The sequence below is a fragment of the Malaclemys terrapin genome, chromosome 4 (assembly GCF_027887155.1).
Source record: "Malaclemys terrapin pileata isolate rMalTer1 chromosome 4, rMalTer1.hap1, whole genome shotgun sequence".
In the NCBI taxonomy this organism is placed as follows: Eukaryota; Metazoa; Chordata; order Testudines; family Emydidae; genus Malaclemys; species Malaclemys terrapin.
The window spans coordinates 39,290,653-39,309,010 of NC_071508.1; the positions used below are offsets into that span (position 1 = coordinate 39,290,653).

General features: G+C 49.2%; 1 protein-coding gene across 1 annotated transcript in view; it reads right to left on the bottom strand.

The window, feature by feature from the left end:
* Positions 1 to 3,142: 3,142 nt before the first annotated feature.
* The window catches only part of DRD4 (dopamine receptor D4), a 33,551-nt gene continuing 18,335 nt past the window's right edge, over positions 3,143 to 18,358 (bottom strand). Inside the window, exons 2-4 of the mRNA XM_054028577.1 lie at positions 12,834 to 12,946; positions 9,448 to 10,001; positions 3,143 to 3,448 (exon numbers count right to left, since the gene is read on the bottom strand). Of these exons, the coding sequence (XP_053884552.1) occupies positions 3,246 to 3,448; positions 9,448 to 10,001; positions 12,834 to 12,946 (870 nt within the window). The 3' untranslated portion in view covers positions 3,143 to 3,245. The remainder of the gene's footprint in view (positions 3,449 to 9,447; positions 10,002 to 12,833; positions 12,947 to 18,358) is intronic.

Here is an 18,358-nt window from a genome sequence, read left to right on the forward strand (position 1 = left end):
CTTTAGGCCTCATCTAAGCACTGAAGAATGCATTGCTGCAAACTAGTCTGTTTCACTCATGTGTTAGTATGTTAGGCTAGGTCTACACTACGGGGGGGGGGGGGAGGGGTCATCGACCTAAGATACGCAACTTCAGCTACGTGAATAGCGTAGCTGAAGTTGCGTATTTTAGGTAGACTTACCTGGCTGTGAGGATGGCGGTGCGTCGAGCGCTGCCGCTCCGCCGTCGACTCCGCTTCTGCCTCTTGCCGCGGTGGATTTCCGGAGTCGACGGCAGAGCGATCAGGGATCGATTTTATCGCGTCTAGTGAAGACACGATAAGTCGATCCCCAATAGATCGATTGCTACCTGCCGATCCGGCGGGTAGTGAAGACATGCCCTTAGTGTGTTTAGACCTTGATATGCTTGTAAGTTGCTGCATGCATTAATCTCACTTAATGTCTTTATCACATGCTATAACATATTTAAATTTTTGCTTTGTAACTATGAACCCAGTCCGAGGCGATTGTCTCCTGCCCATCAAAACTAAATGGGTCATTTTGGGACATCACACCCATAAAGAGAGAGGTGCAAAAGGGCTCGTCCCATCAGCTTGAATTCTTGCAGAAGGCAATACAAATAGAGAGAGGAAAATTTTCTTTTCAGCTTTTTGCTCTTTGGACTCTCACAGAGCTGGAGCTACAAAACCGAAGCAGAGATCCCCACAGTCAGCCCTAAAAGACATGCAGAGCTGACGGATTACTGCAACTCTGTCACCTTTTGGAACCATAGACTGTAACTCATTTGTGTATATATTAGGGTTGTTGATTAATCGCAGTTAACTCACACAATTAACTAAAAAAATTAATTGTGATTAATCGTACTGTTAAACAATAGAATACCAATTAAAATGTATTAAATATTTTTATGTATTTTTACATTTTCAAATATATTGATTTCAATTACAACACAGAATACAAAGTGTACATTCCTCACTTTATATTACAAATATTTGAACTGTAAAAATGACAAACAAAAGAAACAGTATTTTTCAATTCACCTCATACAAGTACTGTAGTGCAATCTCTTTATTGTGAAAGTGCAACTTACAAATGTAGATTTTTTTTTTGTTACATAACTGCACTCAAAAAAAAAAAACAAAATATAAAACTTTAGCGCCTACAAATCCACTCAGTCCTACTTCTTGTTCTTGTCCAAAATCTATGGCATAATGCGGGTAAAACCACGGTGCACGAGACATACAATTCTTCTCCAAGGAGTTTAGTCACAAATTTAATTGACGCATTATTTTTCTAAAAAGCATCATCAGCATGGAAACATGTCCTCTGGAACAGTGGTTGAAGCATGAAGGGACATACAAATGTTTAGCATGTGTGGCACGTAAATACCTTGTAATGCTGGCTGCAAAAGTGCCATGGGAATGCCTGTTCTCACTTTCATGTGATGTAAATAAGAAGCGGGCAGTGTTATCTCCTGCAAATGTAAACAAACTTGTTTGGCTGAACAAGAAGTAGGACTGAGTGGATTTGTAGGCTGTAAAGTTTTACACTGTTTTATTTTTGAATGCAGTTCTTTTTTGTACATAATTCTACATTTGTAAGGTCAGCTTTCATGATCAAGAGCCTGCACTACAGTATTTGTATGAGGTGAATTGAAAAATATTATTTCTTTTGTTTTTTACAGTGCAAATATTTGTAATAAAATGTGAGCACTGTACACTTTGTATTCTGTGTTGTAATTGAAATCAATATATTAGAAAATGTAGAAAACATCCAAAAATATTTAAATAAATGGTATTCTATTATTGTTTAATGTGATTAATCGCTTGATAGCCCTAGTATACATGTTTGCCTGCTTTAACCTTGCAATAACTATAATTTCTTTTCTTTTAATCTTTTGTTAGTTTATTTACCGCGCTGGCTACAGGCATTGTCTTTGGTTTGAGTTCAGTTGATCTGGGGTAAGTGACTGGTCCTTTGGGACTGGGAGTAACCTGATTATTTTGTGATCTTTGGTGTCTAGCAACCATCTATTTCTAAGGCCAGCTTGCCTGGGTAGCAAAATAGAGTGGAAAGTGCAAGGGGTGTGTGTGACACCATAGTAGGACTGTTAAAGTGCTTTAGGAGTTCACACATTTCACCAACCCCATAACAAGTAATTATAGAACACACAACCAGTTTGGGGTCCCTGCTCTGCTTCTTGACAGTCTGCCCTGAAATTGGCAGGAGAATCTGTGATTGGATGGATGGATGCTGGCTGCAACAAAGCAGATAGTTTCACAGTGTGGCTAAGAATCTGCCTTGGAGGCCTGTCCCAGTGCAGTGGGGCTGGAGGGCCCCAATGTAGCAGAGCCAGAGTGGGCCAGGATTTCTCCAGGGGAGCAGTAGCTCTGTCGCTTTTAAGGGAGAGTAGCGTTCACCTTGCTCTGCACTTGGCCAGCTTCATGCCTGGCACAACTGGGGCACTAACTACACTCCCGAGGTGCAAGGAGTACTTAGCAGAATGGTTTAATCGACATGGCAATCATCAGGGTTTAAAATATTTTCTCTTGTGCTCTAACACATGAATCTGCACTTTCCACTATTTCCCTGATCAGTACATAATCCCCACTGAGGAGTCACACGGCAGCAGTGCCAATAGGGGACGCTAATCTGTTAGTATTTAAACTTGCACCTCCTTCCCTCTACAGTAGGTCACCTGGTCAACTTGCTAAATGCTACAGTGAGCGCCATGGGGCCAGTGCACTTTAATGTCTATCCACCAGGATGCTGGGGTAGCCCTCAAAGCAAAGGGGGTGTAGAAAGAAATTGGACCCCTCTCAATTGTCTTCCCCCAAGGGTATGGAGAGGCACCGTGTGCCAGTCTCACGCCTTCCTCTGAAGTATCGGGCATTGGCTAGTGGAAGAGCCAGAACAACAGACCATAGGTCACTTTGGCTGTTACACAGTCTCTCTCTTTTGGCACCTTCCAGATCTTTACACTGCAAACTGACCAGAGGCCCAATTTTTATTCCCGCATATTAACAAGTGCATCAGGCCGTGGGTACTAGACTCCATGGACAATTCCTCCCAGGATTGGGGCAGGCTGTTGTGCTTTCAATGTGCATGGAAAAAGTGTAAAACACAGGAACGTAGCAAGAAATCAAACTTTAATGAACTATACAAAAAAAACCAACACTGGGTCATCTTTACTCCCTGCTGTGCCCTGTGCTTCAGTTCCTCCCTGACTCCAGCAGGTGCCAACCTTAGCAGAAGACATGCAAAGCTTTGCGGAAGAATTTCCTGAACTCTGTGTTGAAGATGGTGTAGATGATGGGGTTAAGGGCACTGTTGACGTAGCCCAGCCAGGTGACAATGCTGATGACCTGACTGGGGATGGTGCAGGATTTGCACAGGGCTCTTGTTATGTGTACTACAAAGAAGGGTGTCCAGCAGAAGAGGAAAGCGCCTGTGAAAGAGAACAGACAGCAACGTCAGACACTGCACACAAGTACCATGGGATGGGGTGGGATGGTATAGGTAGATCGTGGGTTGATAGATGAGGCTGTGTAACCCAGTGGAGGGGTCACAGGCTAACTGAGGAGACCTGGGCCAAGTCACTTCATTTCTCTGTGAAATAATTCCTCTCAAGACACAAATAGCGGGAGGGTGTCTCTTACAGCGTGTCTGTACCATGAGGTCTAGGCATTACTGTCAAATACATATTACAGACTGTACCCTCTGGGGATAGTATTGATACAGACAACAGAGTAGGTGAGCCAACATCTAAAGAGCATGAGATCCTGAGATTGTATTGTGCTATTAGAGAATTGCCATGCACCTGTCTAGCTTAGTAGGGCTTGGGGGCTAAAGAAGGCATTACAGAGATGGAAATATACACAGACATAAATGGAGGAAATGGGAACCAGGACAAGCATTAAGCAACCTCTCTAGCCATCTCTTCCTGCATTATTACAGGCACAGATCAAGTGTGGTGCCAGCATCAACTTGCACATCAAAAGGAGGGGATACCAATCAATCACCTAGTGCAGGGGTTTTCAACTTTTTCCATTGCAGGATGGTTAAGACCCACTGACTTTGTCATGACCCCCAAGTTGAGAACCCACAGCCTAGAGAAAAATAAGTATCAGGGTATTGGGTTCAACCTTGTGGTTACAGGTTGAGTGTAACTGCTGCCTTTCATTCAGAACGTGTGTGATTGAAATAGTAGTCTCCAGCCGCCAACCACAGACAGATACAAGGCTGTCCAGATCTGCTCTCCTGGGCAGAGTGGTTTGCTGGGTACTGTTGGGGGCTAGGGGGAGTATAAGCGAAAGAACAGACTGGAGAAGCAGGGTGTGTGTCACACACTGTGTGACCCTGACAGAAGTCTGGAAAAGGGGCTTCTGCTCTGGTGCTGACTAAAGAGGCTTTGGACTGCAAGCAAAGAAGCTCTCTCGTGTTCAGGCAAACGGGACTTTGTCTGTTGTTTGTAATAAACCCAAGAGCATCAAAGGACTCCCTGCCTCCATTGTCAGTTTCTCCTTACAGAAACAACTCAACACTTTGACTAGATGTTGTGGGTTGAATGAGGGCAGGTGAGAAGGTGGAACAAGCGTGGAAACTGGAGGGCAGATACTGCCCTTGGCGGCACAGCCTGTGATTGCACAGGGGAGCTGTGCGGCAGTATCCAAACACAGCTTTTTACCTGTGGTAGGGGGTGGGATGTTTTGGTGGTAGCTGCTGAATATATTCCACACACCTGTGTCAATAGGCAGTATATTTCTCTAGCTGTAACAGGAAGAAAGCGACCACATTCTGCGGCTCACCCTCTGACCTGCAGCAGCAGCAATGGTGGCTGCTGCCCAAGGAATTACCGGCTCTGCGGTTACAACACTGTGTTTGGTGAAATCATTCCAGGAAGTGCTAGCACATGCAACAAGCGTGCTCCTTACTTCATCTCATGCTCTACTCCTCCGCTGTGCTTTCCCAGCTTCTGCTGCCAGAGAAATGCATAAGCAGGCTGGCACTCCGCTCGCCAGGACAGTGACAATCAAATGCAGCCCTATTCAGCTCCCACCTAGGGTGTGTCTGATTCTGCAATCCTGCACCAGCAGGAATTTAGGGGTTCACTAGCCTCTAGGGCAGTCCCTCCCTCCAGGGAGAAGGACCCATGTATCCACCTACTCAGAGATGGACTGGACTTGCCCCCATCACAGCATACTGGATTTTAAGTGATGAGCTGTTGTTACTCCATCCCCCGCAGAGGAGCTGTGCTCCAGGGCCCATAAGGCAGGGAAGCAGCTGTTCCTGAAGACTGCCCTCCTGCAGAGCGCCGCGTTCAGAGCCTCTTGGGGGATAGGATTTCACCCCCTTCGATCAAAGGGCCAGCTCTGGCTGCCTTGCTGTTTCCAGGCCCTTTTACTGCAAAGAGGGAGGCGCTCATGGTGGGCTGAACTTTACCCCATTTATAGTGACTGAAGAGCAGGACAGAACAGGCCCCAAGTAGATGGGCTGAGGGAGGAAGCCTGGGCTTACTGCTCAGGCACTGGCCTGGTCCACAGCAGGGTGGCTTTCAAGTCCCAACTCTGCTATAACGGACCTGTGTGACTCTGGGCTTGTCACTGAATCGCTCTCTGTGCCTTAGCTGGCAAAGGCGCGACCATCCCTTGGAGGTAGGGTAGTTTAAATTCATAACTGTGTGGCAGATGCTCAGATCCTAGAGGCCACAGAAGCACTTAGGTCAGTTTCCCCTAGCAAAGGTCATGTGAAGTGCCAGCTTCCAAGTTTCCGCCACTAAAAATCCTCATCTGACCTGCTGACCCAGTGGCTTGGTTTGGATTGCAGCCATCCGTGCTCTACCCCTTCATCAAGTTGTAGATTAAGGCCCATTAACCCATCCAGATGGCCCTCCTTCAGCTCGGGTTTTGCATAGTTGGGACACAAAAACTACCCTGAGTCATGCTTTGCTAATCAAAGGGCCTGTAATGCCAGTCTGATTACAGTTAACTGGAGTCTTAAGCTGGTTTCCTGATCACTGTAAAGCATTTCAGGATCCGAGACACGCAAGCTGGTAGTTGGAAGAGCATAAACGTTACAATAGGCTGGAGCGTGGGTTGGGTCTGGCAGTTCTCAGTGGCCTGGCTTTGTTCCCTAGCTTTGCTGCCTGGAAGGCCTAAAAAGTCAACATTCTCTCCTAGTGCTCTTGAACCAGCGAGAGAGTGTTGTTATTAACAACAGTGACTTCTTGAGCATGCAGGACTGAACCGTGGGGGGAAGAGAGGGTGCAACCCCACTGTCTTTGTGGCCCTTTGACACACCTGTGATGAGGGTCTCAGTGCTGCTGCACATAGTTGTATGTGATACTCTCATGGAGTTACTCAAAATCTCTCTGTTGGTTGTACATGGATCAATTACAAGAACAGCTGGACTCCTGGCCTTCCTGGAAAGCTACTTCAAGAACAAACTGACCCCCACCCTCTAGACCAGGGGAGGGCAAACTACGGCCTGTGGGCCACATCCGGCCCTTCAGACCATTTAATCCGGCCCTCAGCTCCAGCCGGGGAGCAGGGTCAGAGGCTTGTCCCGCACCGCGCGGCTCCCAGGAAACAGCCAGCATGAGCCCCCTCTGGCTCCACGATTCCCAGCCAATGGGAGCTGCAGGGGTGGTGCTTGTGGATGGGGCAGCGCGCAGAGCCGCCTGGCTGTGCCTTGGAGCTGGACGGGGGCCATGCTTCCGGCAGCTGCTTGTGGTAAGCGCCACCCAAAGCCTGCACCCTGAGCCCACCCCTGCGCCCCAATCCCCTGCCACAGCCCTGATCCCCCCTCCTGCCCTCCAAACCCCTCGATCCCAGCCCAGAGCCCCCTCTTGTACCCCAAACCCCTCATCCCCAGCCCCCCCAGAGCCACACCCCCCCATACCCCAACAGCCTGTCCCATCCCTGATCTCCCTCCCACCCTCTGAACCCATTTGTCCCAGCCTGGAGCCCCTTTCCTGCACCCCAAACCTCTCATACCCACCCCAGAGCCCGCACCTCCCCCCCGGTACCCCAACCCGGAGCCCCCTCTTTCTCCCTGAACTCCTCATTTCTGGCCCCACCCCAGAGCCCGCACCACCTCCTGTGTCCCTACCCCCAATTTCATGAGCATTGATGGCCTGCCATACAATTTCCATACCCCGATGTGGCCTCAGGCCAAAAAGTTTGCCCACCTCTGCTCTAGACCCATAGGGACGTACGGACACCCCACCCAGCCTGCATCCTGCCCTTGTGACCAGACAGGAGGCCGAGCAATAACACCATGTCTAAACTAGCTAGCTTACAGCGGCACAGCTGTACTGATTCAGACGCACTGCTGAACAATCGCTTGTGTAGCCACTCTATGGCAACAGGAGAGAGCTCTCCCGTTGACATAATTACTACCACCTCCACGAGCGACTGTAGCTGTGCACACTACCACTTATGCCAGTGAAACTTGACGCTTGGGGGGGGGTTCACACCACTGAGTGACAAGTTTTGCTGACTTAAGTGATAGTGTAGACATGGTCTAAGTGGTGGAATAAGTTGTCCTGCTACATCATCCAATCCCTGCCTTTGTGTACAGTGCACGTCAATAGGAGACGGCTCTTGAACCAAACGTATCTCCTGCAGCATGTGGTGAACAGTCATGATGCTGATGCCTGAGTGTTTAGTCCTCACATGACAGAAAAGCCTCCAAGGAGACAAATAAGGGCAGAAAAGGCCCTTGAGTCATTAGCTTGTTGGGATTCACAGATTTTAAAGCCCAACAGGACCATCTCTTGCCTAGCATGAGCTCTCTACATCACCTCATGGCTCCTGCAGCAAACCCAGCAGCAGCTTGTGGTTGAGCTACCACAAAAGCTTTTAGCCAGCAAGCCAACTCTGATTTAAAGACTCCACCACATCCCCACTCCTTAGTAGTAAAAAGCTGTGTCAATTTCCAGTTTGAATTATTCTGGCTTCCAGCCAGGGGCTCTCACTATGCCAGACAATCATTGCGCTGCCGAATGAACTCACACAAGAAAAGGGTAAAAGACAAACACTATCACCTGTAGGTGAACACTTTTCACAAAGCGATCCTGTCAGCCCTCATCCTCAAAGGAAACCTGCACAACAATTTCACAAGACAAGCCTGGGAGCTTAAATTCATTACTCTGCTAGAGCAGGTCTACATGTAAGCGCTACAGCAGTGCGTAGACGCTGGTGCAGCATTTTAAGTGAAGACGCTCCTGACGGCACAGTTAAACTACCTCCCCAAGAGGAGGCAGCTATGTTGATGGGAGAAGTTCTATATCGGGGATTTGATTGGCATAAGTACGTCACTCAGGGATGTGGATTTTTCACACCCCTGAGCGACATGGTTCTATCAATAAATATCTATATCTATAGTGTAGCCCTGGCCTTCATGGACTGAACAGACACACTGGATTTATGGCTTATTACAACACTCTGTAACCCACTAACCCTCTCTTTTTGTCCTCTGACTGCAGAGGTGTTAATGGACCACTCTACCCTGAATGGTCCCTTACAATATGTGCCAACTACTTATGCTAAACAATTTGTCCCACCTTGTGTTTTGCTGTGATGCTGGGAGTTCCCCTTTCTCAGACCTGAAGAAGAGCTCTGGGTAAGCTCAAAAACTTGTCTCTCTCACCAACAGAAGCTGGTCCAATAAAAGATAGTGTCTATCTATGCCTTCAGCTATCAGATTAAAGAGCTGTAAAGGTTTTAGGATAAGCATCATCATTAGCCAGAACAAGAGAGGCCAGCATAGATTTCCATGTGGGAGTATGAGTATTTTCAGACAGGGGAGATGAGATGGGATTACCCCTGGTCAGAGCAGCTTTGCTTCCCTCACTTATTGCATTGCAGGTCACAGCAGTTGAGCCAGGATGGCTAGAGAATCATTTCTAGTTCTAGGCGCTCGATTAGTCATGATGATCAATCAAACCTCCGAAACTGCAGGGCTAAATCATAGCTCTGCCCTGCACCCCACACAAGGGGCAGCACAAGAAGCTGACTTTGCCTCTTCCACCCTCACTTTGGTGGGGGTGGGAGGAGGAGGAGGAATTCACTTGGCAGGGCACACCTTCCCCTGGCATGTGCATGAAACACCAGGTGAGATCTTAGTCCAGGTGTTCCTGAGGCAATCAAGTGCCAATCCTGGCTAAAGGGTGGGTGGGAAGAAGGCCACTGGTGCCCTGTTAAAATACAAGAGCCCACCTGGGGCCTGATTTTCAACTGCACTCAAGACCAGATTTACAGGTGCTTAAAAAAACCAACAATTGGCTTTGGATTGGATTTTCAAGACAGCACGTGAATTAGAGACCAATTTTTAAACACAGATAGCTCCCAATGTACCAAGCCTTTCTGAAAATCCCAGCCCCAGTGTAACCCTCTCCCCCCCTCCACTGTTCTAGCATCCACGTAATGAGGACCATCCACTCACCGACCACAACCGGCAGCACCTTCATAGCCTTCCTCTCACGGCCATTGATCTTGGCCTGTTTCTGTTTGTGTCCCGGGTGGGAGTACTTGAGGTGAGGGTAGGAGACAGTCTGGATGCCACTGTTCATCACGTACCCCCTGGGGAAAGAGCACTCGGAGCGGTCATACAGACTGCGCTCCTGCAGCTTGATCTCAGCCTGCTTCCTCTCCATGAGGGGAGGTGGGCAGCACAGCTTCCTGCCGCCCGCATACAAGCTGCTCTTCAGCTTGGCCTTCCTGGCCTCCTCCCACCGCTTGAGTCCCTGGAACATGGCACAGTAGAGAACCAGCATGACTGGACAGGGGATGAAGAAGGAGCAGATGGAGGAGTAGACAATGTAGTTGTTGTCCTCCAGCTGACATAAGGTGGGGTCCCTGTCTGGGACGTTGTTGAGGCCAAAGATGACTGGGGATGCCACGGCGAAAGCAAAGATCCAAGTGGTGGAGATGAGGATCAGCTGCCGCAGGTCGATCTGCTGCCGGTTGTAGTTCAGCGGGATGGAAACGGCGATGAACCTGTGACAGAGAGAGAAAACAGGGTCAAGGCTGGTAGCATGGAGCTGCCCTGAGCTGGGAGAGTGGTGCCGGGAGAGTGGTGCCAGCAGAGCGTGTCCTCTTCTCCCACCAATCACTGTGCGAGTTGCCTGGGCAATGACTGACTGTAAATGGAGCAGTCAATGTTCTCCCAAACCCAACCCTGCATCAGGCTGAGATCCTGCTGTTGGCTGGGACCCCTTCTTCCCCAGCACATTTAGGAGAGCGCCATCAGACTATTAGGCTCCATCTACCATGAGGCCATTCCCAGCAGTATTGCTATGTTGATGTACCCAAATCCTCATCACTCACATGGCACTGGCACAAAGTGGAACAGGCACAAAGTGGAACGTGGGGAGGGATAGCTCAGTGGTTTGAGTATTGGCCTGCTAAACCCAGTGTTGTGAGTTCAGTCCTTGAGGGGGCCACTTAGGGATCTGGGGCAAAATCAGTACTTGGTCCTGCTAGTGAAGGCAGGGGACTGGACTCGATGACTTTTCAAGGTCCCTTCCAGTTCTAGGAGATAGGATATCTCCATTAATTTATTTAGCAGCCCAGAGCCAGTTGCACCAGTGTTAGCCCCCCATGGCACCTGTGCAGTGTGGCACAATAGGGGTTTGTCCTGCTGTCTCTACATCCATGGTGTATCATTGATGTGAATTCCCTTAACATAAACAGGGCTTTAGCTTCTCTTCAAGACAGGACAAATCTCATCTCATCCCTGGGTGACATTCTATGACTTGTGCAGGAGCTCAGGCTGGTTGGTCACCCAATGGTCCCTTCTGGCCTTAACATCTATTACTCCTGCCATTTTGGGGGGCCATGTTTGGTGATCAAAGTATGGGAGGGAAGGTGAAATCCAGCCATTTGTTTGGGTGACATTCACTGCTTTGTTCTAGGGTAGCTGCTTCCTCGGTTCGTCTCTGACCCCACTTCGACACCCGCCTCCTTCACCGCCCCTATTCTCCATCTAGGGATGCTCAGTTCCTTCCCAGGCTGTCACTCCCTCTAGCACACTGGCTGCTGAAGCCCTATGTGGTGGCACTGCCTCTCCCCACATCATTCCCAAGAATATGGTGCATCATACCCACAAGTGCTACTCGGTGCATGAGCTCCTGATCTCACTGCCACCTCCCATCCCCCGCACGGTATTTATTTCCCACCCTGCACGGCAGAAGGAAACAGCATGGTTCCCCGACAACAGGAAAGGGGCACTTTGTCAGCTGCCTTCCCCTCACCCTAATCATTACTAAGAGTTCCCACAGTTGCCGCTTTCTCCCCTAGAGAGAGGGTAGCCATATCATTCCCAGGTTGGGTTTCCCATATAGCAGTGTAATTAATACACGCCCACCCACACGATCTGCTTTGTACAGAATGCCGTGCCTGTGTGCCCCACCACCAACTGGGATTTTAGCGTTCACCTCACCAAGACTCCCTCAATATAAAGCCTCTGCAGTGTGGAGGGGATAGTGCATTTTACTGTAGGTCACCGAGCATGTGCCAGATGGCAGCAGCCAGGTTATTAATGTGGATCAGTCAGTTCTGAGCCAGCAAAGCTTCTCCTTTCCTCACCGCGGGTTCCAGACAGCTGTTGTCACTTGAATTCATGAGGCAGATGATGTATGTGCAATAACCCATGGTGTTTAAGACACTGACCATGGATTAATAGCCACAGCCGACAATGGCAATGTAGCGAATGTACTCTCAGACAGAGTTATTAATCCTCCGTAAATAGGTTCTCAACTCTTATTTTGCTGACACGCCATAGCCGGCCTATTGAAATGTAAATGAAATGAGCGCCTGGGGCTGTAATTAAATCTTCTAGGGAGCTATTCTTGTTACACGCGTGCTCCCAGGAGGAGGTCAGGCTGGTGTTTGGAGCACTGGGACCACAGAGCAAAGAGCGAGCTGAGCTCTGCAAAGGGCGCTCTATGACCAAGTGATCACTTCCCAGCTGTTTCTTACTCATCCCTTCTCTGGCCCGGCTAACGGATTTCTGTTCAGCAATCGACCATGACCTCCAAATCCCCAGGAAGGACAACCTTCCTGAACAATAAACAGCCTTTTGTGATGCAGCAATAGCCTGCCGCTGCCACCCAAACCATCCAGCCCTGCTACGCTGGGTTCTGCTCTGCTTATTTCAAAGTGATAGGCAGAAAACCAACACGGAGCCTTGCCACCAAGGAACAGGCGACACCTGACCAGCTTTCCCAGCCTCAAAAACAAGAAGGCATCCAACAGCTGTTTGGTGGCCTGTGTGAAGCGTGTTTGGTCTGAATCCAGCTTCTAATGGACTGGTATCTATTGGCCGTCCAAGCAGAGAGGCCAGGACTGAATGGGCCCTGAGACTTAACGCTCCGCTTACCCCAGCTTGGTCCTCTGAGCTGGGAATTAGGGCAGGACTCTGGAATCCAAGTGGCTGAAGGCTTATTCTAGACATAGTTCACTCTCTCAAGTCAAACCCAACAAGGGACAGCTCTCAGCCTGATTTCTGCCTTTGGCATCACTATTAACTGCTCCCAGACTGCTTGGGCTCCAAGCCTTGGAGAGATGAGGGAGCGAATCTCCACCAAAACTGGGGCTGGAGATAGGGGAAATAGATTCAATCCAAGAGAGACTTCCCTAGGGGGAACAGGGCCTGGGATTCCCTGCATGGCAATGAAGAAAGTCCCAGCCAGTCTGACCTCAGCACCGCTTCAATGCAGAAGGAAGATGGGGAAACATCCCTTCAAATGATTTCCCAGGGGAAGGGCTGTAAAAAGCCCAGACAAGAGACAAGCTCGGATGGGCTAAGTAGCTGGGGGAGGTGCTTACCGATCCACACTGATAGCACAGAGGTTGAAGATAGAGGCCGTGCACAACATCACATCCATGGTCATCAGAGCGTCACACAGACCTGTGCTCAAGGCCCACACTCCTCCCTGGAACTGAAGGCAAAGAGAGAGGGGCAGTCAGTGCATGTCAGACCCTGACGCCGCACAGGGCTTTGCAGGTCATTATGGGTAGCCAGATTCGCACTCCTCGCTAAAAACAGCTGTGCGGATATTGCAACTCGGGCAGCAGCTTGAGCTAGCTACCCCAGCTCAGATTCAGGGGGCCAAATTGGCTCAGGCCTGTGCGATTAGTAGGGATCTGTGCACTCTGGAACTATAAGTATCATTTCAACATGTTTTAATAGGGGATCCTAGACACATTCACAAGGTCTGGGATTGTCCTAGGGGAAAGAAAAAAGGTTTAAAATCAGGTAATCCCTGCTCCATCCTAGCTATAATCCCCCACTGAGATGACGTCCACGCAGGTGGCTTATTCACACATTGTAGATCACAGCTTTGTTATCCCTTAATTTTTAGCCAGGCTGGAGGTTCACGCTAGGGTAAGGTTAATGTTTCCACCCAAAACACCACCCAGCAGAAAAACTGGGATACAATACAACAACTGCTGACTGGAGTGGGGGGGAACCCACCTGAAAGTCATTTTTCATCAGGGTTCATAACCACCACCCCTGAGCCCTCAGAACAAACAGGTCACTGATTTAATCTGAGATGGGTTCCCTAGTTAATTCACAGATCCTGAACCCCAAAAAGTAATTCCTCTTTCGCTTGGTCTAAGTATGAATGCCCCATTTGTAAAAACTATGCAGATAAATTACTACTCATTACTACACAATTATTTTACCCTGACACACTAGGTAATGAGCAAACCCTCTGGGATAGGGTTACCATACGTCCGTTTTTTCCCGGACATGTCCGGCTTTTCGGCAATCAAACTCCCGTCTGGGGGGAATTGCCAAAAAGCCGAAAACGTCCGGGAAAATGCCGGCCGGACACTTCCCCTCCCACGGCTGCTCTGCTCCTCCCCTGACTCTTCGGCTCTGTTTAAGAGCCGAGCGCTACGGACTTCAGGCAGCCCCCATACCTCCGGACCCTGTGCCGCCGGAGCCCGGGAGGAGAAGTGCCCGGCCGGGGGCGCAGGGTCCGGAGGCACAGGGGCTGCCTGAAGCCAAGCGCTACCGGCTTCACGGTTTGCCGGGCAGCCTCCAGACCCTGCGCCCCCGGCTGGGCACTTCCCCTCCCGGGCTCCAGCTGCGCTGGGGAAGCGCCGGCCGGGGGCGCAGGGTCTGGGGGCTGCCCGGCAAACCGTGAAGCCGGTAGCGCTCGGGCAGCCCTTTTCGCGTGGCTGGGAGTGGGAGGGAGGAGGGAGCGGAGTTAGGGCAGGGTTGGGGCAGGGAAGGGGCGGGGTTGGGGCAGGGAAGGGGCTGGGGTGGGGAAATGGGCGGGGTCAGGGCCCCATGGAGGGTCCTCTTTTTTTATTTGTTAAATATGGTAACCCTACTCTGGGAGTATGCTAAAGCAGTTCTAATTTGGGGGAAATGAACAACAAAATATCTCTTGGTGTGATCACAGCCACCAGTCCTAGAGCAGAGCAGAGGAAAAGTGCCAGCAGCAATTTTCATTCCAGAACTTCGCCACATTTGTCTAGCACAGATTGGCTGGAGTATAAACTTTGCAGAGTATATACCCCACAATGGACCTTCCTCCAGCAGTTGAATTGATCAGGTTGTGGAAAGCATTTATGGAAAATGGGTCCATCCTGAACCCTGCAGAAAGGGGGAAAAACCATTTTGAATTTCTTTATGAACTCATTTTCTGAGTTTTCCACCAGCTTTAAGCAGCCAGTTGGCAATCACCTACATGGATGGGTGGGCTTGATGGAAAGGAGACATTCAAGGAACTTCGGCCCAACCTTGAGCTGATAAAGATGCTTGCATGGACATGAGCAGTGCAGAAGGGACTCGTCTCTGTAATTGGCTGATGAAGGTGGAGTTTCAGGGTTACAATGGATAACACATTACTAGGAATAGTATCCTTCCTAGGAATTAATTTGCAATGCAAATTCTCTTGTCTCAGAGTTGGTCTATGCTAGCAACTTACATGGGTATAACTATGTCATACCCATAACTGTGTTATAGCGACCTAACTCCCCACGTAGACAGCACTAGGTCAATGGGAGGGCTTCTCCCATCACACAGCTACACTACCACCTCTCGGGGAGGTGGAGTACGTGCACAGGTAGGAGAATCCTTCCCATCAACATAGGCAGCATCTTCACTGAAGTACCACGCAGCTGTTTAAGTGTAGACAAGCCCTTGTTTTTTGGAAAAGTTAACAGTCAGCTAACAGAACCAATGTCCCATCACATACAAAACACTAAGAAGGTTAGCAAACAACATTTGTTATTTCAAATAGTATGGATTATAATATGGTTTTAAATTGAGAGGTTCTGTCATTTACGAGGCTCTTTTGACCTTTCTGCAATATTAAGTATTGAGTGAAAAGAACAGGAGTACTTGTGGCACCTTAGAGACTAACAAATTTATTTGAGCATAAACTTTTGTGGGCTAAAACCCACTTCATCGGATGCATGCAGTGGAAAATACAGTAGGAAGATATATATACACACAAAGAACATGAAAAAATGGGTGTTGCCGTACCAACTGTAAGGAGAGTAATCAATTAAGGTGGGCTATTATCAGCAGGAGAAAAAAAACTTTTGTAGTGATAATCAGGATGGCCCATTTCCAACAGTTGACAAGAAGGTGCGAGTAACAGTCGGGGGGGGGGGGGGAAACTAGCATGGGGAAATAGTTTTTACTTTGTGTAATGACCCATCCACTTCCAGTCTTTATTCAAGCCTAATTTAATGGTGTCCAGTTTGCAAATTAAATCCAATTCTGCAGTTTCTTGTTGGAGTCTGTTTTTGAAGGTTTTTGTTGGAGTATTGTGACTTTGAGGTCTGTAATTGAGTGACCAGGGAGGCTGAAGTGTTCTCTGACTGGTTTTTGAATGTTATAATTCTTGACATCTGATTTGTGTCCATTTATTCCTTTGCGTAGAGAGTGAGTTTTCTTTCTGTTTAAACAATAGCTTTAAATCTAATCAGAGCATCAGGGTCACTTAGCAATTCAGTAATATATTTCTTCTCTTATCGCATGCTGTATGTTTTTTTCTTGGGTGGGGGAGGAGAGAGGTTAAATCTTCTGAAGCCATATAAAACAGATGGCATTCTGGATGGAGTTGGAAACCCCCCCACAAAGGTGACATGGCGTGCTAGCATCACTCCCTAGAATAAACCAGATGTTTGAAGCGCTGAGGTTGTGCTCTCTGAGGATACATCTACACTACCCACCGGATCGGCGGGTAGCAATTGATCTATCGGGGATCGATTTATCGTGTGTAGTGTAGTCACGATAAATCAATCCCTGATCGCTCTCCCGTCGACTGCTGAACTCCAGCTCAGCGAGAGGCGGAAGCAAAGTCGACAGGGGAGCCGCAGCCTTCAATCCCGCGCCGCGAAGTAAGTAATTTTAATTCGATCTAAGATACATTGACTTCAGCTATGCTATTCTCGTAGCTGAAGTTGCATATCTTAGATCGATTCCCCCCCCCCCCCCCCCGCCAGTGTAGACCAGGCCTGACTGTGCTAGGGTAGAGCTGCCAATGCCCCAGCTCCAATAATCTTATTCCTTATCTTCACACCCATTGCACCTGCTCCTCTCTCTCAGGGGGCCAGGTTATTTTGACCAGTAATCTCTCACTTAGGCCCCATATCTCCAGGCAGAACTGATTCTGATCTCACTGACCAGTATAAGGGCCTGATCCAATGCCATTGGAATATATCGAAAAGACTCCCATTGAAGCCCTAAATCAGGAGTAACTCCACTGATGGTTGATGGAATTACACCAGTCTGAGACCAGAATCAGGGCTGCAATCTCCAGAAGTTCCCTGCTCTCCATGACCGTTATTTGCTTCCAGTAGTGCACACGTGTGTGCTAGGTGCTGTACAAACCTAAAGCAAAGCACAGTCCCTGCCCAATTTTCATCCTCACCTGGGGACGTTTATGCTTTCAGATGCAGTCAGAATCTGCGAGCTAGTCCCCACAGGCACTGAGCCTAAGTGCAGACTGAAGTCTGGAAGTCCACATTGACTGCGTGGCTAACATCAGCACAGAGGCTGAATATTTGGTGCCCAACTATTTCCATACGACACCTAATTACCCACTCAGTAACATTTGAGTGTCCTAGTTGCACTTCCCATTGCAGGTGAGCCAATGGCATTTTGAGACCCGAGTGTGGCTGGAGAAGCGGATGATGTGAGCTGAAAACAGCACAGAGTTACACAAATCTCATGGAGCGCTGTTAATGATGACATTTGCTAGGGCACAGCCGCTTGTCCACTTATTATACTGCGGAAACATCCCATAGCCGAGCTGAGGAGTAACAGTCACTCTCTTATACAGCCCTGGTGCAGTGGCTGCCTGAATATCTGATTCAGTTACTGCATTAGCAGGAAGATATTGATGGAACTGGAGGGAGGTGAGAAAACAGCAACAAAAATGATCGTGGGAGCTGAAGAGCTAGAGATAGTGTCTGGGGGAAGATAAAGAGCTAAATATTTAAGGAAAGAGCTAAACACCGTTGAGACATGCTAAGAATCTATATGTGCCTGGGAGATGAAGAGGAGTTGTTTAGCAGGATACGCAAGGGTAGAACGAGGAGCAATGGAATGCTGCTCAGAAAGGAAGGAATTTAGACTGGATATCAGGAACAGCTTCCTGGCACGGAGATATTTTAGCATGTGGAACGGTTTTCCCAGGCAAGTGGCAGAGACTCCATTGCTTGGGACAGGTGAACAAAATAGACAGCATCAGGAACTACGGGACAGCACCATCCTGGCGACAGTGCAGGTATCTCATGGGAGGGAGGCTGGCTAGAGAGTGACTTGGATCAGGTTAGGAGCTCTCTCTGTAAGACCAGGCCTCATCCCTTATGTCGTTGGTGGGGTTGTTAAAGAAAACCATTTCACTGAAACCTGAGACTCCCAGCTTCCTCGGGAATATCACAGGAACAATCTGGTAGAGAGAGAGGTTGGGTGAACCAATAGGCCTCTTTCAGCTCTAGCTTCAATGATTGTGACTGAGCCCTGCACGGCTGTGCAAGGAAGTCAGGGGGCATAAGGTTCCTCCTGCTGTGTGATTGTGCAGGGCTGGCCCAGGAGCGGGCAGACAGAGCAGCTGCTTCATGTCTGACACTCCTTTCAGGTTAGGGTGACCAGATCAGAGAGATAAAATAATCGGGACGCGGGGGGCGGGCAGGGGAACACAGCCGAGAGCGGGAGGGAGAGGTGCAGGGCTCCCCGGCAGCAGCGGGGATTTGGCCCGCTCTGTGCTGCCCCCGCCCGGACCCCACCGCGCTGCCCCGCAGGCTGCAGGGCTGGAGCAGCCTCCCCGCTGCGCTCCCGGCCCCGGGTCCTCCATGTGCAGCGGCCTGGGGGCCAGGCA